Source organism: Capsella rubella, unplaced genomic scaffold (genome assembly GCF_000375325.1).
Source record: "Capsella rubella cultivar Monte Gargano unplaced genomic scaffold, Caprub1_0 scaffold_6, whole genome shotgun sequence".
Classification (NCBI taxonomy): domain Eukaryota; kingdom Viridiplantae; phylum Streptophyta; class Magnoliopsida; order Brassicales; family Brassicaceae; genus Capsella; species Capsella rubella.
Window position 1 is genome coordinate 12,934,675 of NW_006238918.1, and position 25,982 is coordinate 12,960,656.

The window sequence follows — 25,982 nt, forward strand, 5'->3', positions numbered from 1 at the left end:
AAATATCATTTTTTTTCTTTTTGATCATGTTATAAACTAATATTTCACTTTCATTTTTTTTCCTCTTTATAATTTTATATATACAATTACATAAATATTGTTTTAGTCTAGAATTTAAATTTTACTTCCATTCTAAAACTCAGTAACATATTTAAAATATTAAATTATGATCAATTTAAAATGAAAGTTGAATTATATTATTACACTAATAAAAAATTAAAGTATTGTTTTTCTTATATTAACATTTCATTTTTTTTACATAATTTATTTTTATTTATATAAACTTTTTATTAATTAAATAAGTAACATAAATATGCACTAAATGAATGTTTTAAATTTATTTTAATCTTTAAACAAAAATGTGGCTTAGATGGATGCTTAGGTGGCATAATGAGAAGAGAGAAAAAGCTAACTTTATATATTAATTATTGTTTTAACCTTTCTTATCCTTCATGTCACCTTAAAAGTATTCTTAATGACAGTTCAACATTCAATTTGTGGTCGATCAAATCCAAAAACTTGAGTTTTTTTTTTCGATTTTGCGTTTGGGCGTAAAACTGAAAAGATCGGAAAATATTGAAGGTGATTTTTTTCCGATCGTGTGCTTTTTTTTCGATTTTTACTATGGTTTTCTTGTATTGCCCACTCCTAACACGAGCTAGAGTTTGCTTTTTGTTATTCATAAGCTAACAAAGCTGAACAAGTCACAAAAAAAATCACACGACGGCTTTGGCATTGTCTCTGGTTGCTGCTGATTCAATTTTTAGGCTGTTGTGAAGGTTTCCACATTCCTGGTATCTGTTAACAAAACAAAATAATATATAATCAGACTTTGAAGGCTAAAGTTGCAAAAAGGAAAGTGATACGGATACACAAAGACTAGACACAGACCTCAACACCATGAGGGCCAATTCTGTTACGTGATATGAAATTCAGAACTAGGTTCGCAAACTCCTCCGGTACATCTTCCTGCATCCGCGTATATCATCATTGCACCAAAGATTCGAATATGAACATCATTAGGTGATCGTATTTTTTTACCTGTATGGCATGTCCGGTGTGTTTGACCACGATCATCTGGAATTTTCCTTGCATTTGACCAATTGTGAGGGTCCTAATCCAATTCACCAACACTAATATTACAACACGCTATAGATTTCGATTCAACTCAAGTTAAGACCTGAGTCGCCAGAGGTGAAGAAGCTAGAGTTCCTGAGGGACAAACACATATTTACCTGTCCAACCTATCTGTTCCAGCTAATAGCAAGAGCTTTGGAACAGGAGATGACAAGAACTTCTCTGAGAGACCGTCGTACCTGCAAAGCAACTAATATCGAATCATAAACTATCAAAAAAATATATATGTTAACACTCGGATTCACGACACTAACTGTTGTAAGTAATTACTACTATTATTCAACCGTATCAACAACCGAATCACCTTTAGCTTATGTTTATATTATGCATGGTAGATTGCTTATAAGATCTTAGGGTGACCAAATATGGGCGAGGTTCATACAAAGACTGTTCAAACAGATTCTCTGTGTTGTGCTCAGGGATTTACTAAACTAAAACAAGAGATAGTGAGGGTCGTACCAGCCTTTCCAGTATTGCTCTGTTTCCTCTAGACGCGTCCGGTAAACGTAGCTGGACAAAAGGTTCATATTTTCACTCATTAGGAAGCAAACATGTGAACACCTCAAAATGGTTACTATCAGTAACAGAGACGCACCACTGCTTTGAGTCATCATATCTGAGAGTTGGGGGGATGGAGACACGAGCGGAATCAATGTTTCTTAACGACCCTCCTCTAACGCTGTATTCAATCTGCAGAAATTATACATTACTTTAGAGATGGCAAACCCCAACAAAAATTACTATATAACAAAGTCAAAGTTGTTTGCAATTTATAGGCATCAATCTATTCTTCCAGTTTACAAAAAATTAACTTTAGCTCAATATAAAGATATCAAGGCAATGAGGAGAGCCTTGGCAAGGATTGAAAGATGAAAGGCCAAAAAATTCATTAACAAGAATACAACAAAAGAAAATATTGCACAGCCAAAAGACCAAAAGTATGTCATAATACGCACATATATGCAGATATCTTGTTTGTATACTCAACCAAGTGTTTAAAAGTTGCTTACTGCTTTTTGTATGCTAGGAAAATGCTGCATTCTGTTTGAGAGAATTTTCTGCATGTGAATCAACGAGGCAATAGCAGTGCCCTGCAAGGAAAGTGCTTTGATCAGTTCATCACGCAAGAGTGCAAAACAAGTGAGAAACATATGAGACCTTTTTATAAGAATGCAAACCTCAACAACATCCACAACGACAAGGCCAGCCAAACTACGCAATGTTTTGTTCGCAGCAACTTGCACAGCGACCGAACCTCCCATGCTGTATGTTAATAACACGGAATCAATTCATGAAAACTGTATTACACTACTTTTATTCTACAGATTTATACATGCGTTTATCACTATAATCATGTACTAAAGGGATCCCATAATTATCCATACTAAAAGAATTAAAATTTATTACCATAGGTTCAGTATACGGACAATTGTATCAAGTAGATCATAAACAACTAAAAACTTAAACTTTATCACATATGTTGCAGCTGTAAGATATATTCGCTGACACATCGGTTAAAAATTGATCTACTAGCTATTCACCAGCCGTTTACACTATATGAAAGAGATAAAAAAACAACATAAAGATACGAAAAATAAAATGGAAAAAGAAAAAAACCTGTGACCAACCAGCACAATAGCTGGAGGAGAATCTCCATACAATTCCTTAATCACAGCCACAACATCATTGCTCATTGTCTGCATTCCAATCTTACTACATCAGTCTCAATTCTCAAACACCAGCTAATGTATAAAATCAATAAGCAAAATCCAATTGTACCTCGAGCGATAAGTCCAGTTCATTCTCTGAAACCGATTTACCATGCCCTCTCAAGTCCATCGCAACCACACGCGCTTTCTCCTTAATTTTACTTGCCACTAAAGAAAACGAGAGCCTGGCAAGAAGAACAGATGAAACTATTATACTGTCCATGCCTATCTAAGTTACAAACCAAAACTACAACAACGAAACAGAAGCTCTAATCCCACAAGATCATCATTCCAATTCGATTCTAAGTTTCCAAAACTAGAACATACTCAATGAAAAGAGTGAGCTCTCATAAGTTAAGAGCCAAGAATCAAAAACACTCACCCAGAGTAGCCACCACCATGGAGACAAAAAACAACAGGTCCTTCTGTTCCTGCCATATATACGTGAAACACCTAAATTGACACACTCCATTAGAGAACAAAGAGACCCAAAAACTAAAATCAACCAAGTGAACAATTCGTTAAACACGTTTACATCATCAGATCCAGTGATTGAAACATCATCTTCTTTATCAAAATAGCTTTCCCATTCTACAGGCGAATACTTCTCCGACGAACTCCTACAACAACACAAACAAAACCAATTTCATTTTCCAATTCACGATGTAAGCTTCTACAATTCACGATGATTGACTCACGTAGAAGGAGGACGAAGAGGACGAGCGGCGAAGACAGACGCCGGAGCTTCTATAGGCTCGACATGATCCTCTGACGCATCTTCACGAAGAGGGTTTAAATTTGAAGAAGGATCCATTGTTTGAAGAGTTTTTTTTTTGAGAAGAGATCAAATGCGAATATAGTAAAGCTCTCAGATCTTTACAGTTCTTCTTCTTCCACTCTTCTTCTTCTTTTACAATTCGCTTTTCTCCATTTTTTTCGTGTTTTTCTTTCAGTCGTTTCAATAGGAAGGTGACACCTCGACGGAGACATATTGGACTAGGATTTTCTCTTATTGGGCCTTGTTTAGAAATATGTGACATATGTAATAATATAAAAAAATTTAATGTTTAGAAATAAAATATTTATAAAAAATAGTGATATGGGCCTGTTGGCGACGGACATTATTTAACACTACGCGAGACAAGTGAGATAGAAGAAAATTCAACACAATCTTATGGGCCTAACAAGGCCCAATAAGAGAAAATCCTAACAAGGCCCATAAGATTGTGTTGAATTTTCTTCTATCTCACTTGTCTCGCGTAGTGTTAAATAATGTCCGTCGCCAACAGGCCCATATCACTATTTTTTATAAATATTTTATTTCTAAACATTAAATTTTTTTATATTATTACATATGTCACATATAATATTTTCTATAATTATATAAAATATATATATATATAATATAATTTTAATCAATTTTTGAAGTCCGCGGGCCGGTTCGCCGGTCCGACCGGTTAATCCGCGATCCGGACATTTCTCCGGTTTGGTTTAGCGCTAAAATCCAGCAATCTCAAAACCGCAAAACCCAAGAAAACCCGCTATTGACCCGTGACCCGGTTGGTTCAACCAGTTCACCGAGTCTCGAGTCAAAAAATTAAATTATGATTTTAAAAATAATTATAAGTAAAATCTAAAATTTTAATTATTTAAATCTTTTTTTAACCTTCTCATTCATTATAATTTTAAATCTGTTGATTTTCAATCAACAGATTCAACACACAACCCATCATTTTTGGTAGTTTATTATAATTTTCTATTTTTTTATTTTTTCTCTTTTATTTTGAAAATTCATGGTTATTTGATGTTAAATATATATTGCTAATTGTTAAGTTTTGATTTGTGAACAATGCGAGAATAGGTCAATAAAATAGTTGTAGGATTTTTTCAATGAATTAATAGTATAACTGACGGTTTACAAATTATATATTTTTAGCTAAATTCTCTTTTAAAAATTAACAAGGTTCTAAAAAATGTTGCAATTAGGAAATATGACCGTTGTATAATAAATGTAATAATAATACCGAAACAAAAACAAAATCTCATATTGATTTGCTTAAACTCATATTAATATAACCGTTGTGATTTGTGATATTTATCAATTTCCTTTTTCTTTTAATTAAAAATTTACTCTTTCCTCTCAACACAACGCTTCTTCTTCTCCGTTCTTCCTTTTTTGATGGAGAAATCAAAATTCTCTGTTTCTCACTTCTTCTTCGAAACCCTACAAATCAATGTCCTTAGTTCGTTCTCTCTTGTCGAACCAAAAAGCAAAACCCTCTTCGCCTTCGATTCTCTGATTCATCGTCGGTGTAAAGCTTCTACCTTTATAGATTTCATCGTTGGTGTAAAGCTTCTACCTTTATAGATTTCCTCTGGTTGATTTGTTGTTGTGTGATTCGGTTTGATGATCATAGAATGCTGAGGCTTGAGACTTGGTGGTGGCGATCCAGGCTTTGGTTCCTCTTCTTCTGGTTCGTCTTTGGGAACTAATCTAACCTCTGCTTCGTTCTCATGATGGTGCTCTTGCTTCCTCTTTTCCCTTTCAAGGTACAGCTCTATCTCGTCTTGTTCCTCTGTCTGGATATGGATATGGTCTTGTTGTTGATCTCTCTTGTGTCTTAGAAGTTGAAGTTTTATCCTTTTGCCTTTTGGAATTACAATTCGTTTGATTTAGTTTTTTGAGTTGTATTGTGGTTTGGTTGCTTCCCCCGACCACATAGAATCAAAATTGAATCTCAATGTATATATGATTTTGATGGAAGCCAATGTGTGATAGATACTCTTTAGTTCATCTATCATCAATCATATTGGTCTTATTACTCTCTTTGGTTTTGTAATGAGTATTACAAATCCATTGATCTGTAGACAAGGAAGTTTCAGACCTTTTGATAGGAGAAGGTATGCTTGTTCTTGGTGAGCTATTAGTTTCTACTTCTCTGTTGTTAATCTCTTGTTTTTGATTTTAGTTATTAGTATATATATATATATTGTCTTTGCTGGTCTTTGATGTTGTTCTCTATTGTTTTATTTTAATTACTACTGAGCTCATGTTCCTTCTCGACCACATATAGAATTATTATTACCTGTCTGCAACATACAGAACTGAATCTCATAGGTGTGTGTGTATATGCATATATACAATTTGATTGATGCAAATGCAAAACCATTTTGTCTACTTTATAAGTTCATCATCAAACATGTTACAGCCTTGTGATGATTCACGTATTACATATGTCATTCATCTCTTTGTTTTGTACTGAGTGTTATGCTTTTGTGTATTCTAGTCTTAGATAATGATCTCCATCGATCCTCTGTTTTCTTCAGTGATTAGAGAGTAGGAGAATGTTTATAAGAGGAGTTTATATATATATTGAAGAGAGGAACAGAGGTATTATATTAGCAGGTTCGTGATAGTTGTCTTTAGTTTTATCAAAATAATTGAGTTTTTGACGATTATGAAATCGCTGATTGGTTTGTTTTTGTATTTACGTGTAGCAAAATTCAGAAACGACCACAGACTGATGAGTCGCCTCATCCCTCAGGATACTTAAATATCACAGGTATATTTCCCCTAGATTTCAACTTTTCTAACTTAAAAAAAACAAAAAAAATAAAGAACAATTGAGTTTGATATACTAAAACTATACATAAAGAAAAAATGATTTTATGTTTTTCATTTCTATTTTCCTGATTTACAACTAATTATCAAGGTTTTAAAATTAAATTTCAAGCAAAAATAGTTTTAATTTTAATAAATAAATATGATTTTTTTTGGTTGAATCTAAGTGTTAAATTTTAATACGTTGAAAACAAACCGGGCCGAGCATCCAGTCCCTTTGTGGTCCGTCAGTGGTGTATAAGTTCAACATGCTATCACGTATTGTAAAAAATTTAACGCTTAGGTTTAAGGTTTTTTATAATTTAAGTAAAGTTATAACTTTTAAGTAAATTTTTGATTTTGAAAACATACTAATTTTGAAAAGTTATAACATACTAATTTTTTTTTATTTTTAAAGAATCTAAGTGTTAAGTTTAAATATGTTGAAAACAAACCGGACCTAGCATCGAACTCTTTAATACTAATTTGTGTTATTCAATGAGAGTTGTTGATGTTTTCCAAGCTACATACTTATATAATTATTTATTGGCGCCGCATGATATTTTAAGTTTACAGGATATTTCCATGTTTTCCAAGCCCAACGTAACGTCTTTTATAAGATCATGTTCAATAATTAGAAAGTTATTCCCATGAAAATAAAACAAATAAACTTAGAGAACATAACTGATTCAAAAGGTGAAGTAAGTTTAGACAAAGCTGTAGGAATTATTTATCTTGCTTTCTAAATAAGCACTACAGGAACATAAAAGAAAAATTATATGATGATGGATAACATGAAACACAAAGATTAGTATTAAAATATAAATTTTTAATCATGATAGAAGCTAACCTAATCGTTTTTCTCTCTATGGAATTATGGAGGCTGAATACAAACGGTAGGGTTTGAAGTAAGGAGTTGTATTTTCGACGGACTTTTTTACGTTTGGTTTAAAATCGAAATCTTGAAAATTCTAAAAATATCGGTTTAAACCAACAAAGCCGGCTTAAAAAGTTTTCGATCTTAAAAGTTTTCGATCTTAAACATAAAAGTCGGCTTTGAATATCAAAAATTAAAACAAAAGAAAGTGCCGTGGGCGAGAAATCAGCTGAACCACTTGATTGCTCAGTTTAAAGGAGCTGTGGACAATTCAAAGACAAGCTTGGTTTTGGTTCAGGTTGCTCAGCTCTTCTTCTGCCTATAGTGCCTAGCTAGAACAGTCCCAATGTATAATTCAGCTTTTCATAATCAGAAACTCAATGAATGAATAGAATCGCCTACTATGTAATATAAATTGGTTCATTACCAGTTTGGTTAAAAAAAACATAAATTGCTCCAAGATTCTCATATACCTTATTTTGAAGTTAAAGTGAGCAGCACGACACAAAAGCCATCTAAATTTTAGATGCAACACCCAAACCCTATGATCACTTCGCCACAAATTTGAACCTACATGAAACGACTTGATCATTAATTAGTTACATGTTATTTTTGTGTTAATTTTACACATGTTCTGCATTTGTATCTCATTTTATAGAATGCGTTTAGATACAATGTTGTGTTACTCAATATTATATAATACAAAAACAGGAATTTTTTAACAAACTGGATGATGCATATGATCCAAAAAGAAACTTTTAGAGGACATGAGCATTGATAAAATAGCAAATAGTAAAAGCGACCAGTACAATATTTTTATTGGAAATACAATGTAAAAGAAAAAGCCGACAAAGAGGAAAAAAACCATGTTCAATTTGAACAGTTCCCAGCAAAATCGCAGGAGCTCATAACTTAGTCTATATAACATGAAATTTATGTTTCTGATAAGAAAATTAAATTTACAAAGATTGAATTTCTTGTCTGTTTCTCATACGTTAAAATTGAATACATGATATAGATTTCGCGATTAGGGTTTCTCTGTAGTCGAGTTTACTGATTTTCCTTATCATACGATGTTGGACACGGGCTTCAGTAAGAGAAGGCCCACCTTCACGGCCCAATAAGTATCAAATGATAAGTAGCTCGACGTAGGCTCGCCAAGGTGGTTCCGGCCCATTACCGAGATGCAGAGAAGATCAAGGAAGAAGTTGAGAATGAAGCGGAAGACGGAGTGCAAAGATCTCGTAGGAAGTTGTAATAGCTAGAGCTTATAAATAAGGGCGGATTGCCTAACTTGTAATTCATTCATTCTCTTGTAAGCAAAACATCTATAAAGTTATAATAGCAAATCCATTTCTGGAACTGATCTCGATATTTTTGATTGTCTAAATCGGAGAAACTAGCCTTTGTCCCATAAATCCTTCATTCTGTTCGTTTTAGATCATTTGGTGGTTTCTTGCACCCACATACGACTATCGAAAAATGCGATGTGATGCCACCGGTTTAGGATGAACATGTGTTTCTGCAACTAAAATTATGTAAAAAGCCGACAATTCCCAACTTGAAGAATAAAATTTAACAAAATTTATAACTATGATTATGCGAATATTTTTTTAAATATATTCTTCGATTAAACAACTCAAAAATTTGATGTGAATGCTCTTGCATCTTCCTTTTTTCTTTCTTTTTTTATAATGTGAATGATAGAGCATCAAATCTTTTTTTTTTGTTATTGATGTGCATGATCATATAGGACATAGGAGCATCTTGTAGTTAGAACAAAGTGAGAAACTAATCCCACGTTTATATTTTGTGACTTGAAAATATAGTTTATATAGGAAGATAGTAATATCATTCATCACTTGACTTGTATTTGTTTTGGATTTTACAATTTGCCAACCCTCACCAACCAAAGGACCTACCAATACCATTGTACCCCTATCTTATTTCTTCTTCATCTATCTATCTTGCTACCAAAAGAAGAAAAAAACTTATATATCTTGCTTCAAAGCATGCTCTTTGAGATGCTTATCTTCATTATATAAACAAACCTCTTCTCTCTTTGTGTGATCTTGGACTGAACTCAAGACTCCTTTGGTAATTTATTTTTTCTTACTTTCCTTTTCTGTCTCTCCATATTTACCATAAAGCTCATCTTAGCCTTTTATAGTAACTTCTCACAATGATAACCAAACTGTTTTGCTAGCTACTATCATAGAGTTGTTTTCTGCACTTACAAACCAACATCATCTTCTTGTTCTTCTAAAACCATTGACAGATCTCGATCTCATATAAATCCAAAATCTTCAAATTTTGATCTTATCTCTTTGATTTCGTTTTCTTCAACCCTTCATGCTACTTTTCAATCTTTCTCAAAGTAGAAGCTTTGTTGTTGTTGTTGTTCCATCATGTGTTATATAAACCAGTGAATCTTGAATCTCCTTATAGGTAACTAAAGATGGAGAACAGTCACATGGAAAGTGAACTCCAAACTCAAATGGTAATTTATTTATTTGTCTTTCTAAAATCAAATCTTTGATATTTCTTTTTTCTCTCATTTTATACAAACTAAACTTTTGTTTGTAGAATATCTCTATAAATAATTGTCAATATTTTTAGTTATTTTTTTCTTCTTTTTAGCAAAAAGACGAAGAAGAAAAAATTTCAAAAATATCAATCAGTTTGTAACGTCAAGTCACAATCAAAATACGTGTCTAAAAGTATTTTTTCGACCACAAGTTTTCTAAATAGGGATGAAGAATTGTGAACTCTCTCGACATCTTTTCTTAGTTTCTTCTTTGTCAACATTGTCGGTTACAATTTTACAATCAAGTTTCTTTTTTCTTGAAGTTGAATTTTAATCTCTTGTCATGTGGGTTCATATGAGTTTACTATACCATTAGAATCAATTCCAATACTAATCATAAGAATCGAATAAGATTAGGAATGCTTTAATATTGGGAATATTTATATATTAAACCAATTGATGATACTATACATCCACCAAGTGGAATTTTCAATAGTGTGACTTTTAAAAAAGTATTTATAATTAAATTAAAAGATATATATATATATATATATATATATATATATATATATATATACACACACACTTATATAGTTATTAATGAATCAAATTCATATGAAAAATCATTAGTGAATATGAGAATAAAATGAGCTCAAACTAGTTACTATTGAGGCAAAATAGAATAATAGAGGGCACAAAATTTTAGACTACCACTTTGTACCATAATCATTTTGAGACTATAAAATAAATAGGTGGGAATAGCATACTATATAATCTTTATTCAAAAATTAGCTTTCTATTTTTTAAAATAAAATAAAATAATATAATATATTGATTTTAGAGGTTTTCGTATAAATATTTATTCTAACGTTTGCGATTAACATTTGCAAGATATAAAATATACAAATTCTTATAAATCTATATAACATTTTTCATTCATTCCATAATAATCATTTGTGGAAAAAAAATACAGTAATGCTAATACTTAAACAAAAAACTGATATATTTTATTATTTTGATATGATGCAATGTACTTTTTTAATAATAAATATTTAATTTAAATAATTATCATAATTTTCTTGAATTCTCAAGTTACTAAATCATTATTGTCATATGGAAACCGAACTTCAAACTCAAATGGTAGAAGTAATGATATCTTAAAGAACATGAAAACATTTTGGTACTAATTCAAGACTTACATGTACTTGTTATTATGATTTTTTTTTTGTAGGTTGGAAATGAGAGACTTCCTCAAGTAACTTGGCAAAGGAAGTTGAATAGCAAAGTGAAGAACCCTTCTGAGTTCAAGATGAGTATAAAAGATTATCTTCATCTGGTAGGTACATTTTGTTTTATAGTTTTGCTATATCAAGATGACAAAAAGATTGCATTCAGATGATTGTTGGATTATAAAAATTTGTGTGGCTTTTCTGAAGTTTCCAATAGGCTACAGATTGTGGCGTTACACTAAAGAACAAGCAGTTAAAGGAAGAGTAAGTTGCTTTTATATGCATTCACAAAAAACATTTGTGCTTTAGTACCAAAACTCTGAAACTTACATTTTCGATTAGGCTTCGATGTACGATATGTTCAAGAAGCGACATATAAGAGGCGACCATGGCGTCCCATTAGGTGGAATTGGGTATGTGTACTATAAACAAAGAAGAATAGTTTTCATATAAGCAACATGTTGATCTTTCTATTAGAAATGTTGTTAACTACCACACAAAACCGCGCAGAGGAGGAAGCATCGGAAGGAGCTACAAAGGTGAGTTTCAGCAGTTTAAGTTCTTCCCTAATGTTTGTGAAGAAGCTCCAATCCTTACAAACCAGTTCTCTGTAAGTATACATCTCTTATTTCTGACACTTGACAGTCATAAAAGATGCATACTTCTTGATAACATTTTGGTAATGATTAGGTCTTTGTTTCGAGACCCGGTGATGTGAGTTACTCAACTGTGCTATGTCCAACAAAGCCAGAATCTTTAAAGTGAGACACTTTATAGCTTTCCGAGGATCATTTCAAACACAAACTTTGTTGCTTATTATAACTTATGGTTATCAATGCAGTGGTAAAACAGAGGATTTAGGAATAGAATCATGGGATTGGAACATGAAAGGGGACAAATCTATGTATCATGCTCTGTATCCAAGGTCTTGGACCGTTTACAACGGTATAAAAATGGTCTAATCATGGTTCATTATAGATCAAAATGTTAAAGATTCATGATTGCTAAAGGTTAGTGTAAAATGTCTTGACTTTGGAGAACAGAGCCTGACCCTGAACTCCGAATCGTTTCTCGTCAAGTTTCCCCCTTTATACCGCAAAATTATAAGGAAAGCAGTCTTCCGGTATCGGTTTTCGACTTTACGGTAAGAATATTCCGAGAAGAAGTTCTTTTTCATGATTCTATCTCAAGACATTATCATATCAGGTGTACCATTTTGGGTAATGTTTCACAGATGAGTAACCTTGGAAAAGAAGAAACAACAGTTACTTTGCTCTTTACTTGGGAGGTAAACTAATCTGTAACCTCAAACAAAATGTTATCTTTTTGTTTCATATCTTTGAATTTTTCAAGACCATTCTTGTCTGTGTGCTTTCTTAGAACTCAGTGGGAGGAGCTTCTGGGTTAACTGGAGAACACTTCAACTCAACAGTAATGTAAGTATCTACATCTCAATGTATATCGCCACAACTTCAGTTCTCTGGTTCTAACACAAGATACTGATTTGTTTTGTGATACATCAGGGAAAGCAATGGAGTACATGCAATAGCCTTACATCACAAGTAAACTTCTTTTACTTGAGCCTCAAGTGACTAACAACTCCTCTGTTTTAGTCATTTGAAGCGGGGTTTTTTGCCGGTTTCCGGAAATTTCTTCCGTCGATATATTACGAATTTGATGTAATAAAATTGCAGGACGGCGAATGGACACCCGCCAGTTACTTACTCCATTGCAGCGCGAGAAACAGAGGATGTTCATGTCTCTGAGTGTCCATGCTTCTTAGTTTCTGGTCATTCTCCTAAAGAGATCACAGCAAAAGATATGTGGGATGAGATTAAAAAGGTTTGATCTATTTATTCTCTTCTTCCACAGCCTTCTTGCATATATATTCAAAGAAAGGTCTTGACTGTTTCTGAACTCTCTTTTAGAACAAATCATTCGACGGGTTAAACAGCGAGCCAGGCTCCCGTTCGAGACCTGGAACATCCATTGGAGCAGCCATATCTGCTAAAGTGAAGGTTCCTCCAGGATGTGACCGTACTGTCACATTTTCACTCTCATGGGACTGTCCTGAGGTGCGGTTCAATGAAAAGACTTACCACAGGTGCGACCTATTCATTCAACTTTTTGCATTAATATACTTAAAATTTTAATATTCACATAATCTGAACCCTTATACTTTACAGACGATACACAAAGTTCTATGGCAATTTAGGCGACGCAGCAGTGAAAATGGCTCGAGACGCACTTCTAAGTACGCGTTGAATTAGCTTTTGTATTCGGTTTATTCTTCGGTTATACTAGCAAAAAGTCTCATATGATGTTTCTTTTTCTTGGAACACAAGGTTATGTTGATTGGGAGTTTCAGATTGAAGCATGGCAAAGCCCTATTCTTTCAGACACTACACTTCCTGATTGGTAAAACTCTATTTAATCCCGAAGCTCTTCTTCTACTCCGCAATCGATAACCGATGAATATTTCAGGTACCGAGTTACTCTATTCAACGAATTATACTATTTTAACTCTGGAGGAACTATCTGGACAGGTAATATAGTTTATTACAAACAAAAAGCTCTAAATTTCTTTGAGAATTTCATCATTCTCTCTGTTGTTTTTTTGTTACTATTTATAGATGGCTTGCCTGCCAAGGAAAGCATAGAAAGAAGCAAGATTTTAAATACAGAACAGAACAAGATTGTCTTAGACCTATTCGAAAAGATCAATGCGGTTTGTGAGCAGATTCATTCTCCTCAGACCTTAAAGGAAGAAGAGAACATTGGGCAATTCATCTACCTTGAAGGAGTTGAGTATCGAATGTACAACACGTATGATGTTCACTTCTACTCTTCATTTGCACTTCTCAGTCTCTTCCCTAAGCTAGCACTCAGCGTCCAAAGAGACTTTGCAGCAACAGTTCTGTTTCAAGATCACACCAAGAAACAGATCATGAGCTACGGCGAGTGGGTTCCAAGAAAACTTCTTGGATCTGTTCCTCATGATATTGGACTAAACGATCCGTGGCATGAACTAAACGAATATAACTTCTTCAACACGGATCGTTGGAAAGACTTGAACGCCAAGTTTGTTCTTCAAGTCTACAGAGACGTGGTTGCCACGGGTGATCAGAGTTTTGCGAAGGCGGTTTGGCCGTCTGTTTACACGGCAGTAGCTTACTTAGATCAGTTCGATAAGGACGAGGACGGGATGATTGAGAATGAAGGTTTTCCGGATCAGACATATGATGCTTGGAGTGTTACAGGGGTTAGTGCTTATTGTGGTGGTCTCTGGGTTGCTGCTCTTCAAGCTGCTTCTGCGCTTGCTAGTATTGTTGGTGAAAACACTGTTGCAATTTACTTCAATGCAAAGTATGAAAAGGCAAAACGCGTTTACGAGAAGCTATGGAACGGTTCTTACTTCAATTATGACGATAGCGGTAGCGGTTCTAGCTCCTCGATTCTTGCTGATCAGTTGGCTGGACAATGGTAAGACTAAGACTCAACCGTTGCTTTTGCATTTCGCAGTTCTTTTAGCAATGATACTGAAGTAGTGGTTTTTTGTGTGTGTTATATAGGTATGCGAGAGCGTGTGGATTGAAGCCGATAACGAAAGATGAATGGATAAAGAAAGCACTTGAGACGATCTACGAGTTCAATGTGATGAAAGTGAGGGGCGGGACGCGTGGAGCAGTGAACGGGATGTCTCCAGATGGAAAAGTGGATACAAATTCATTGGTTTCAAAGGAGGTTTGGGCTGGGACTACTTACTCTGTTGCAGCTTGTATGATTCAAGAAGGGCAAAGAGACAAAGGGTTCAAGACAGCAAGTGGAATCTACGAGGCTGTTTGGTCCGATCGTGGTATCAGGTATAAAGAAATAAGCTCGCTTACTGTATCACTAGACAAACACAAGAGTTACAAAATCTTAGTTTTTGGGATTTGTGTGTTGGTGCAGTTGCTCGTTTCAGACACCAGAAGCGTGGAACATGAATGATGAATACAGGTCTCTTTGTTATATGAGACCTCTTGCTATATGGGCTATACAATGGGGATTGACACGAACAGGATCGGTTGAAGCAGATAAGCTAAAGTTAGTGGAGGGAAAAGAAGAAGAGAGTGATACGTTGTCAAGACAACACAAAGGATTCAAAGATGTGGCTCATTTTGTGAAAATATTACCAACGAGCAATGAACATAGAAGCCGTCTCCAAGACATGTACGAGGCCGTCCTCAAAACACTCCGCTTATAGCCTAGACACCTCAAACCGATTCAACGTCCTGGATGCAATAAATTTCTATCATATGATACTTATCTACTGTACATCAACGTTCTTGTAAATGAGGAACAAAATCCAACACTAAAACACAGATGATAAGGTCACAAGTCATGTTATTATATCTGGTTTTGGAAAGACAAAATCTTTTGAAACATGACCAACGAAAATAAATATAACAGCTTAACTATCAGCGACAGCTCAACAACTAAAGGTTAACAGAGATTACAATGAAGCATTGAAGGTGAAGGAATCAGAGACTAACAAGATCAACCTTTTCATAAGAAAAGAGTCTTAGACTCCAGTTGCATAAGTGCAGCAGGTCTAGGACCTTTGCAATATTTTCTCATTCTCTTAACGTGGAGCTGCGTAAACCTGGCTTGCATCATACTGGTTCACTTGTGTAGTCCCAGGAGCACTCGCATATCCTGCAGGTTGAGCTGCAGACTGTTGCTCATATCCTGCTTGAGTAGGTGCTGCTTGTGAATAGGCTGCTTGGGTTCCCGGTGCTGCACCATATCCGTAGTTAGGATCTTGAGAGCTTGTGCTGTAACCATAGTTTCCACTGTTTTGGGTCGGAGCAGTACCATAAGCAGGCTGTGATGATGGATATGAACTATATCCACTGGTTGGAGCTACTTGCCCACCATATCCAGCTGCTGCAGCCTGCTGTGCACCAGGCTGGTCATGAGTGGAAGAAGTTGGCTGAACATTTTGCTGCTGGTAAGCTTGACCAGTTGCAGGTGTTTGCGTACCATTGTTGTAACCGTCAGATGGAGCCGAGCTATAGGAAGGGTATGTTTGCTGTTGCCCTGGCCCACCGCTTGACGTGTAACCATATTGTTGTTGTTGTGGAGCCATGTTGGTACTGCCATATAATGGTGGTGCTGCTGCTGCTGGAGTTGCACCTTGGTAAGGAACATCACCAGAAGAAGTTGCTGCCGCAGGCCGTGGAGGACCATATCCTTGCTGGACTGGCCCTTGTTGCATCCCATAAGGCCTACCACCAGGTTGCTGCATTTGCGAATAGCCTGGCTGAGCACCACCCGCTGGTTGGTATGAGCCTCCATAAGGAGGCTGGATCGGAGGATTATTGTCATACTTGGGCTGTTCATACATCTGCCCATAAGTCTGCTGATGACCGGTCTGGGAGTAAGGACCAGCATGTCCATACTCTGGGCCATGACTCTGACCATAACCATAGCTTACTTGGGAAGGAGGGGGACCACCCAAGGCAGGAGAAGGTGCATGGCCAGAAGGAGGTGGAACTGGACCAGAGGTTTGAGCTCCTTGTCTACCATAATAATCGTACGGACCAGAAGGTGGAGGTCTCTGGTCCCAGTCAGCACCATATCCACCTCTAGGGGGCATATGTTGGGGAGGATAACCACCGTAACTGGGAGAATTGTAATGTGAACCTTGTGATAAATACGGTCCACGGTGATGGTAATCATAGGGCATTGAGTGCGGAGCATGAGGACCTCGTGAACCCCATTGAGGTGGACCACCTGGCCCTCGGGGTCGGTAGGCCATCTGATTATAACCACCAGAATAAGGTGATGGCCTTGCACTCTACAAACAAAAAAAAAACGATAAAACTTCTCATCAAATACAACAAAGATGGGATAACATTTCATACAATGCTATTATCAAAACATGGTTCTATTAGGACAAATCAGATGAAAAATTGTAGATATTAAACAAAAGTAATCAAAGAACATAGCAAGACAGCAAACAAGATGGTTTTCATAATGGGAGTCCGGTGCAAATGACAATCAGAAGCACATACAGTGACTCAAAAATGCAGTGACAGCTGTAATCTGACAAAATATGCCAAACTAATAAATATTTCGAGTGAGCAGAAACTTTTTGCCTCAGTTTGGCACCATAGAATAATTGGAACTGCAGTACTTGAAACAAATAAAATTAGATCATCATGTCATGTTAAAGCAACTTCCTCATTACACTCTCCCCTAAGCCATTCCATGCAAGTTCAGGCATATCTTATGCAATTTTGTTACACTAGATTGCAAATGGAGTAACAAATCTCCCAATCTCAAGGTAAACACTAGGTGTGCATTGGCCACAATATTCCAGATAAAGCTTTCTTCAAGGACATTAATCATGGAAGAGCAAACGTCTAATAAATGAAGATCTGGCGCTAGATTTACACTAAAGTAATCAGTAATGGTCCTGGAGTTGTTAAGTCTCAAACCTGTAAGCCTGAATAACAATGCCTGATACCTTCTTCTGCAGACATCAGTCTACTGAAAACCAACGAGGCAATGCTGACCCCAAGTGAACGGGTAATAGCGAAATCTGCATTTTTAAAGCCAACACCAATTCGAGATCGGCACCTTCAATATTTAAAAAATCATGGCATCCGATAGAGGATAGAACATATGATGTTCTTAACAGGTTGAAGTGAGCATTATGGTAACACTTGGCATATGTTTGTTTTTTCAAGTTAACCTTATTATGGCAGCATATCATTTATTCCTTAAGGGGTGTGTGCAAAGAATATGCAGCTACATAATGACCCTAGGAGATGGTATTGTTAAGAGCGCTTAATACACTACTGCATACGTTTTCCATACGTACTAAAAGATGAGTGTAACATTGATTTCATAGCATAACATTGATTCCCAAGAAAGCAACATAAATCTGAGAAGAATTCACCATCTTAAACAGCACAACATAAAAAAAAATACTAAACCAGATTATGGAAAAACTTTCAGCAAGCGCACATATCTATAAGCTCAAACAAAGTGTTTGCATAGTAAACTTGAAGACAACAACATGTACCACCATATCATAATATAACATCCCAACCAGATAGACCATGCACCAAAGACGAAATGAAACTTAGGTAGCATTCAGAAAATGAACAAATTTCAGGCACATGAAAGCAACAAACCAAACTCGAGAATGAATGAAAACACATGCATCGTTGAGAGCAATAGTATCAGAAACAAACCTGATACATAACGTCTTTTATCATGTTGGTTGCTATGTCAATCTGCCTCTTATCTCCAGAAATACGGACAGTCCTCTCCTTAACCCCATCACCTTCTGCGTGTTGAGGTATTAACTACACAGAAAAAGAATAAATCAGTTTCCGCATGGATTGAGTCATGGTAAAAACGTGTCCAAACATCACATGTAAGTAACCACCTGAATGCGTGCTCCCGACCTTGTCTGCATGTTCTTGATTGTCTCCCCACCTCGGCCAATAATCTGACCAACCTGTTAGTTGAAGCCGGATTAGGTATGATTAAGTTGAAGCAAGAAAGAATAAAATAGGGAATACCTTATCATTCGGAACTTTAATTTCTATCTGTTCTGGAATCCCTATCGCATGAGTACCAGGATGTCCCCTCGCAACTAGGGCAGATGAACCTCCTGCTTCAGCCTTAGGTAGTAGCAGAAACCAATTATCTTACAGTGAAAAAGATGTGTAGTGAAGAAGCCAAAACTGATATAAAAAGCCAACTGCTAACCTCTGATATGACTGCATTGATAAGCTTCTCGGCATTTTCAATGCATACAACAGTTCCAATTATGTCAACTGGTCTAACTGAAGAGTTAGGATCAGCTTCCGAATCCCTCAAAATTTGGATTTTAGCACCCGAGTTAAACTGAAGATTCCGTATAGTCTCCCCACCTTTACCAATCAACACACCTACCTGCAAAGCAATTTGATAGCAGGTCAGGGACAAATTTACAGTATACTAACAGACTAGTCAGAACAGAAACCAAACCATATTCACCTTTGAACTTGGGACTTCTATCCTGCGAGTCGTAGACTGAGTATCACCATCCTTCTGAGAATTATCCACTACCTTATTTTCTTCTTCACCATCCACTACCTTATTTTCTTCTTCACCATCCACTACCTTATTTTCTTCTTCACCAATCTCCTTCTGTGAACTGCTATCATTCAATTCCGTACTCTTTTCATCAACCTCTTTCTGAGATTCACCACCATTAGTATCTTTACATCCTTTTACAGTCTTTTCATCTGCTGGCAGATCTACACCACAAGTCTTATTTTCAGACTCATCAATGTGATCTTGAACTTCCTCAACAACAGGTAAAGACTCTTGTTTCTCATCCTTGTGTGCAATTGGTTTCTCAGTTTCCTCTTCCTTGGGTTCTTGAACCTGTTCTTCTTCCTCTTTAGCCTCCACTAATGAACCATTCTCTTGTGTTTTCCCATTATCTACAACGAAAAAAATGCGAACATCAGTATCATTTACCCCTACGAAAGATCAAAACTTTAACCCTAGAAAAAAAAACCCAGTTTACAAGAATCGGAAAATACCTAAACCATCATCATCTTCGATCTTGGCTCGCTTAGCCTGAGAAGAATCAGAAGCTGGGTTGCTACCATCTAAAACATCTCCATTAGAGCCATTATCCGAGGCGGCATGTTGCTCAGGCTCAATCTCGTCGAGCTTGCGCTTGAGATCGACCGGTGTCGCAGAGATAGCAACAACCTCTTCATCCGCCATCTGTTGAACGGGAACTCCGATGTATCTGGGGAAAAAGGTGAGAACTTTAGGGTTTGGGGAAGAAGAAGAGAAGTATCTCTGTGGTGTGGACGAACAACTGAGATTTAGTTTTGTGGCTCGGCCGAGAGAGAATCTTATAAAGTTTGGGCTTTTTGGGCTTTATAATGGGCTACCCATAAGAAGCAGTTCCCAAAATATGTAAAGTTCATGATGTTTCTCATTGTCATCTCATATACAACCAGTTTTGATGTTGTTGTGGTCCTTGTAGAGTGCTTATACTCAAATTTTGTAGTATCAACAAGAAATTTATATGCAAAACTAGGATACATCGGCGGTATGGTGGTATTATCGCCTTCGGATATGCTGTATAGCGGTTTTATCGGCTTCATCAAATTGCGAGAACTGTCCTCTGTCTGACTGTCTCTATAAGAGATTGCAAGTTCAACATTTTTAGTGTTCAATTCTACTTTTGTGGATATGTTATCTATCTTTTTGATGCGTTTGTTTCATCTTGTTCATGTTTTCCAAGCTTTGAACCACGATGAGACCATACCATAGCTTGTGATATTATTAGATCAAACAAATAAAAACACCTACCAACTGGGACTTTTCAGTCTCTCTGGACATAATACATAGATCGCTACAGTTATCACTATGTGTTCGTCTCCCACAGCAGGGACGAGACTCACAAAAGCGATTTCATAAGATAATAACCTAGTTATAGAGTTACGACAGAAACACATTTGTATTCTTTTGATACATAGCATAATGAGACATTGTACTATGGATTCTCCATTGTGTAAAGGTATTGTAGAAATCGGCTTCTCATCTAAGGCTCAAAACTGGCCATGCACCAGGAGATGGTAGAGCAGGGCGGATCACAGGGACCCTTCTTACCTCTGTGAACACTTCATTGAGTCGGGCTGCCTGACTCATAACACGCGACGCCTTCTGCACAGATCATAAACAACCCAAGACGTGATAATGATAGAAGGAAACAACACCAAACGAGTAACATGCAAAAGAGGCATATTAACTACAAAATCAAATCTAAGCATTTTCTGTTCTTGATTCAAACAATCACAAGAGCATATTAACTACAAAATCTATTCTTGGGTTAAGTCAGGACAGGACAATCATTGAACTAAACTAAACCTAAAATTCTACAGCTCATGTCAGACCAACCGCATCAAAGCAACATAAAGAGTAAAGCTTCCTCCTAAAACGAATCATTCTAGACTAAGCTTACCAACTTCAAGAAAAATGATACAACACAAGGCTGAAAAGTAGATATAGTGTACCTTATCGTCAATAGTAACTCTAAGATGGAACCTTTGAGCTTTCTTTTTGATATTATACAATCTGCGTCCCAAGAGAACCAAACCCATCACAGCTGCAGCCATAGAGACAGACCAAACTGGACCAATCTTAAACACAGAGTACTTGAGAAGCACAAATGGCATCTTCCACCAAACAGTCTCTCTATTTTTACCTTCATCACCAGATCTCACAGGTCCAACTTCTACAACATTCCCCTCAATTTCTTCAGTAGAAGCAACTCCACTATCAGAAACAATCTCATCTTCACCACTCACAATCCCAGAATCTCCAGAAACCAATTCATTTCCCACTGAACCAGACCAAGACTTTCCCAAATCTTCAATAGGCTCTTCAACACCGACTTCGAGATCATCTGATACGTAGTGAGATACAGTTCCACCAGTTAACTCAGCAGCAGCATCGTTCTCGATGTGCTTCTCATTTCCAGCTTCAGAACCACTCAGCCTAACCTCACCATCACCCAAAGTTCCAGTTTTTGAATCATAAATCCCTAATTCATTTCTAACACAATCATCCAAACCCAAATCAACACCAACCTCTACCGGATTCGAATCACCCGATTCAACTTCACTGTGGCTCATATTTACGAGACTATCAGCAGAGAAATGATCAGAGAGAATCATACCGTCATTGATTACACTCGAACTCATCTCAGATATGATCGAATCAGTTGATTCTGAATCAGACCCATGAAGCATCTCCCAATCGAGTAACCCATCATCATCCATGGTGAATCGAATCGGACGATTTCAGAAAACCCTAATGAAAAAAAACCCCAAATTTTAATTTTTTTTTTCTGGAAAAGGATCACAAAAATAGAGCGGTTGATGTGATGATCAAAGAGAAAGGTTCTTATCCACTTTGAGAAAGTAATTACGTGGACATATCTAATTGGCTACGTGTCAATCGCTATGTTCAGCTAAATCACACGACGGGTTGGATAGTGCGGATCAAGAAAATATTTTAGATGATTAGAATGAGAAAAATAAATGAAGTTTAAGTTAGCGGAATAAAATTGAACGTAAAATGTACTAGACATAGTTAAAGATAAAGTTAAATATATTTTCGGTGTATAATTATTTTGGATATTTGTTTAAAAAGAGTCGCGTGTTTAAAACCGACTATTCTTTTAAAATGAGATATTAATCAAAAATATTTATCAAACGAGGTATAATTTGGACAACCACAAAAATTCATGTAGTTTTCTCCTAAAATTAAAAAAAAAATGTTAGCTTCTACTTTGGGATCATTTTTTGTTAATAAATTTTTATGTTAAACAGTTATTCCAGTTTTCATGTTCTTTTTTAGACTCCAAGTGCTTCAAATAATAATTATTATAAAATATATATTAGTCAATGAAACAATTTGTTGATTTTAAATTCTTAAACAAATTAACAACGAAAAATGTGGACCATACTTAAATAGCCTTATTTCTGAATTCTAATGTTGGTGTTCATTCCAATTGAAAAAAAATATATTAAGTCTTGTTTTTCTTTTAAAACAAAAGACCCAAATTACACTTGGCATTTTATTAAAACCCCAATTATTTAAAACTAATTAAAATAAAATTGTAATTTCTTTTTTCTTGTAAACTTTTATTGTATATTACTTGTACATATACTCGTATATCAATGCTCAAGAACTTCTACAATCAACATTGTTAATAATTTTATGAGTTATTTCACCTATATTTACTAAGAATCCAAAAACCAAATATTTGAGGTTTTCACCTTTTTGAAACAAGATTTCATCTAAAATTTATATTACATAGAAATATTATAATATGCATTAAATCATCAACATCTTAGGGATGATACATAATAAAATTATTGTGAGATTATAATTGAGGGGTGTCGATTTTTCCCTTGTTTTAAGTTTCAACATCTAGCCATTTGTTGTCTAGTTCATTTCCTCTATCAAATCGTATAAACCTTCACTGAGAAATATCCAGAACCAAGATTTGCGAGAAAGATATATACAATAGCTTAGGGAAGCTTACTCATCTATTGATGTTCTTCTTTCCTTTCTATGTGTCTCTTGTTTTCTATTACTACTAGGATTTACCCCGTGGTACACCACGGGTCCATAGTTTAATATATTTCTTTGGTTGATTATTTTCGTAGTTGGTTTATATAGTTTAGTTTTATACGTGTTTATTTCATTTAATTTAATATAATTTTATGAATTTTTATTATAAGTAGATTCATAGATATATTTGGTAAGCCCGTGGTACAACGCGGGACGATTTTGTTGTAAATAAAAAATTATATTTTAACTTAGCCCGTAAAAGATTTTAAATATAGACAATCCGCAGAAAAATATAATCATATTTATGTAAACTCAAACCCGTTCAATCATATTTATGTAGAATATTATTATATTTTAAATATTTATAGAGTTAAAATATTAATAATACTTTTAATTTCTGTAGAGTTTAAATATTTTTCATTATTTTAATATTCTATAAAACTTAAATAAAATATCATAATTTTCAGCTTTTAAAAGTTTTAATATTTATCATATTATAAACTTGTTAAAAAATTAAAATTTATAATATTCTGAAACTTTTTTTTTAAATTTCTTAAATAAAGAACCGGATTAAACTAATAAATTTTTTAATTTGGATACTTGATCAAAATAAAAGTTCATGCTCATTTGTAGTTGTAAACATATTAGTCTGTACATATATATTTTCCTTTATTGATTGAATTAAATACCTCCGTTTTCAAAAATTTAAATTGCAAAATGTGTGGAAAAAATTTTTTATTTTTATTTTAAATATATTTTATGTAATAATATAAATTTTAAACAAATAAGATTATATAAATATATTGGAGAGAAATTCGGTTTATTAGTGAGAGATTTTAAGGAAACTTTTTGATGTAATAAATATTTGTTTCCAATTTTGCGATTTGATTGTGATTTAATTATAAAATTTACTTTTAAGTTTTGTTATTTATTCAAATGGAAGGGTTTGATTATGAAAATACTACAAAATAAAAGGTTATAAGCCAAAATAGATTTTGGTACTGTACTTCAAAAATGTTAAAATAGATACATCCTTTCTATGCGTACGACTCTCTTGTTTTCTATAGGGTGATGATAAAATTCACTAATCCTAGTTCACGTAAAAGTATACTTGATTAGTAGTACTTGGTAGGTTATACACCTGACCATACATACACTTAAAAACAAAAGTGGAAGCCATTGAGAGTATAACTTATCCTAATCCAAGCTAGCGACATTGTTTGACAAATCCAGTACCTCAATTATAATCTTGAACATAATAATCTCATAAAATTTTATATTACATAAAAATCGACACCCCTCAATTATAATCTCATAATATTTATAAACCCAACAAATACATATGTTTCATTACGAACACACAAACGTTTGTTTTCTTGAAAACTGTTTGGATGTGATTAGAGAAGAAAAACAGCAGAAGCTGTCCTATAAAGATTTAGTAAAACAGTTGTGGAAAAAACAGAGCTAAAACCATAGAAAGATTAATAAGAATTCATCAATCGAAGTCATGAAACCCAATATTCTTGAATCAAACAGAACTACCACAAATCTTTAAACTAGACCACAAGTCGTGAAAGACATGAAAATCTTGTAGTTAACTCTAGAGACGAAAAAGGATTCGTGACAGGCGAAAAACAGAACTCAGCTAAGGATTCAAGAAACGTGTAAGAACATCCTTTTCTGCAGCAGCAACCGTTTCATGTGACATATGTGTTTTGGGCGTTCCATTTTTGGGCTCCAATTGTTTCTTCGTTTGTTGCTGAACTTTTGGCACTTGCTTGTGGAGTTTCTTGAGCTGCAGATGAAGAAGAAGAAGCGCCATTGGTGCTTTTGTTTGTTGCTCTATTTTGTTGTTGTTGTTGTTGAGGAGATGATGAGTAGTTGACTGGTTTCATAGTTTGGGTTGCAATGAAATCCTGACCACAGTTTTGACAATGTATGGTCTTGTAATGACAATAAGGCGCTAGATATTGACATTGTGTCTTGCATCTATTGCACTTTGCCCAAAACCACATATTATCTTTCACTTGCTCAAATGAATCAGTACGAGCAGGGGCATGCTTATAACTCCTAGCTTTAGGGCTCGGATACACATAGTCTCTAACATTTTGATGCTCGTAAGAAGATGCTGGCTTGTGTGGTTTTGGTGGTTTTGGTGGTTTTGGCTTATCACTTGTAGCCCTAGCACTCGTATCCACGCCTCCTCTAGCATCTTGATTCACATTGTGTGGTGGGTTTGGTGGTTTCTTTGCTTTTTTCAACTTCCTCTTTTGATCATAAGCACTTCTCTTGACCTTATCAGATAACAAACACCAAGCTTGTGAAACAAGTTTAAACGCACCTTCTGCGCCTTTAAACCTATTTTTATCAGGATGAAGCAAAAGAGCCAACTTCTTGTACTGTCTCTTCAACGCATCATCATCAGCCAAAGGTTCTACACCGAGAACTCTGTACCAGTCAGCTTCTCCGTTTTATGCAAAGATATAAACATCAATCATCATCAACACTTGTTTCAAACCAACAAGATCAGGATACAAAACCTGAGCTTTGTTAACAAATTTCTTGGCTCCAAAGTAATCATTCTCTGAAACTTTCCTCTCAGCTATATCCATTGCCCTTCTAGCTTCATCCTTGTTACATTCCATGTTGGGAGACACAGCGAGACAAAGGCCTTGAAGGGTAACACTAATAAGCGGAGCGGTTTTGTAAAAAATGGAAAAAATTAAACTACACAATCACACAATTAATC

The 25,982-nt window shown here is 35.2% G+C and overlaps 4 protein-coding genes, 1 long non-coding RNA gene and 1 pseudogene across 7 annotated transcripts; 2 read left to right on the plus strand and 4 right to left on the minus strand.

Annotated features, from left to right (window-relative positions):
* Nucleotides 1–510: 510 nt before the first annotated feature.
* On the minus strand, nucleotides 511–3,796 carry LOC17881128 (protein phosphatase methylesterase 1). Its single transcript, XM_006288009.2, has 13 exons — nucleotides 3,545–3,796; nucleotides 3,382–3,466; nucleotides 3,229–3,299; nucleotides 2,917–3,031; nucleotides 2,755–2,834; nucleotides 2,316–2,400; nucleotides 2,148–2,228; nucleotides 1,733–1,827; nucleotides 1,597–1,647; nucleotides 1,236–1,316; nucleotides 1,042–1,114; nucleotides 892–969; nucleotides 511–798 (listed from the first exon to the last, which is right to left on the minus strand). The coding sequence occupies exons 1-13, from the start codon at nucleotides 3,658–3,660 to the stop codon at nucleotides 757–759; spliced, it is 1,053 nt and encodes a 350-aa protein (XP_006288071.1). The 5' UTR covers nucleotides 3,661–3,796; the 3' UTR covers nucleotides 511–756.
* A 1,207-nt stretch (nucleotides 3,797–5,003) lies between these two features.
* LOC111830110 lies at nucleotides 5,004–8,665 on the plus strand. 2 transcript variants are annotated; one of them, XR_002833438.1, is made up of 4 exons: nucleotides 5,004–5,396; nucleotides 6,174–6,252; nucleotides 6,345–6,409; nucleotides 8,343–8,665. It is a non-coding gene; the product is annotated as an uncharacterized LOC111830110 (long non-coding RNA). The 2 variants fall into 2 exon arrangements; XR_002833439.1 differs by having other exon boundaries at nucleotides 8,418–8,665.
* A 560-nt stretch (nucleotides 8,666–9,225) lies between these two features.
* Nucleotides 9,226–15,474, plus strand: LOC17883701 (non-lysosomal glucosylceramidase). Of its 2 annotated transcripts, XM_023781734.1 has the most exons (21): nucleotides 9,227–9,421; nucleotides 9,773–9,824; nucleotides 11,083–11,187; nucleotides 11,288–11,344; nucleotides 11,423–11,493; nucleotides 11,591–11,690; nucleotides 11,771–11,841; nucleotides 11,922–12,025; nucleotides 12,124–12,224; nucleotides 12,315–12,368; nucleotides 12,461–12,516; nucleotides 12,604–12,642; nucleotides 12,775–12,922; nucleotides 13,009–13,184; nucleotides 13,267–13,334; nucleotides 13,426–13,498; nucleotides 13,565–13,626; nucleotides 13,714–13,794; nucleotides 13,975–14,563; nucleotides 14,653–14,943; nucleotides 15,032–15,474. In XM_023781734.1, exons 2-21 carry the CDS (start codon nucleotides 9,783–9,785, stop codon nucleotides 15,324–15,326), a joined length of 2,583 nt encoding a protein of 860 aa, XP_023637502.1. In that variant the 5' UTR covers nucleotides 9,227–9,421; nucleotides 9,773–9,782; the 3' UTR covers nucleotides 15,327–15,474. The 2 variants fall into 2 exon arrangements, with proteins under 2 accessions (XP_006289194.1, XP_023637502.1); XM_006289132.2 differs by having other exon boundaries at nucleotides 9,226–9,421; nucleotides 13,714–14,563.
* LOC17884453 (far upstream element-binding protein 1) lies at nucleotides 15,450–19,945 on the minus strand. The gene is made up of 7 exons (XM_006289050.2): nucleotides 19,675–19,945; nucleotides 19,121–19,572; nucleotides 18,851–19,036; nucleotides 18,661–18,762; nucleotides 18,525–18,596; nucleotides 18,328–18,441; nucleotides 15,450–16,922 (listed from the first exon to the last, which is right to left on the minus strand). Exons 1-7 carry the CDS (start codon nucleotides 19,862–19,864, stop codon nucleotides 15,705–15,707), a joined length of 2,334 nt encoding a protein of 777 aa, XP_006289112.1. The 5' UTR covers nucleotides 19,865–19,945; the 3' UTR covers nucleotides 15,450–15,704.
* Nucleotides 19,946–20,406: 461 nt separating this feature from the next.
* On the minus strand, nucleotides 20,407–22,007 carry LOC17883283. The gene is made up of 2 exons (XM_006288277.2): nucleotides 21,166–22,007; nucleotides 20,407–20,815 (listed from the first exon to the last, which is right to left on the minus strand). The coding sequence occupies exons 1-2, from the start codon at nucleotides 21,931–21,933 to the stop codon at nucleotides 20,690–20,692; spliced, it is 894 nt and encodes a 297-aa protein (XP_006288339.1). The 5' UTR covers nucleotides 21,934–22,007; the 3' UTR covers nucleotides 20,407–20,689.
* Nucleotides 22,008–24,930: 2,923 nt separating this feature from the next.
* On the minus strand, nucleotides 24,931–25,878 carry LOC17884108 (annotated as a pseudogene).
* Nucleotides 25,879–25,982: the final 104 nt, after the last annotated feature.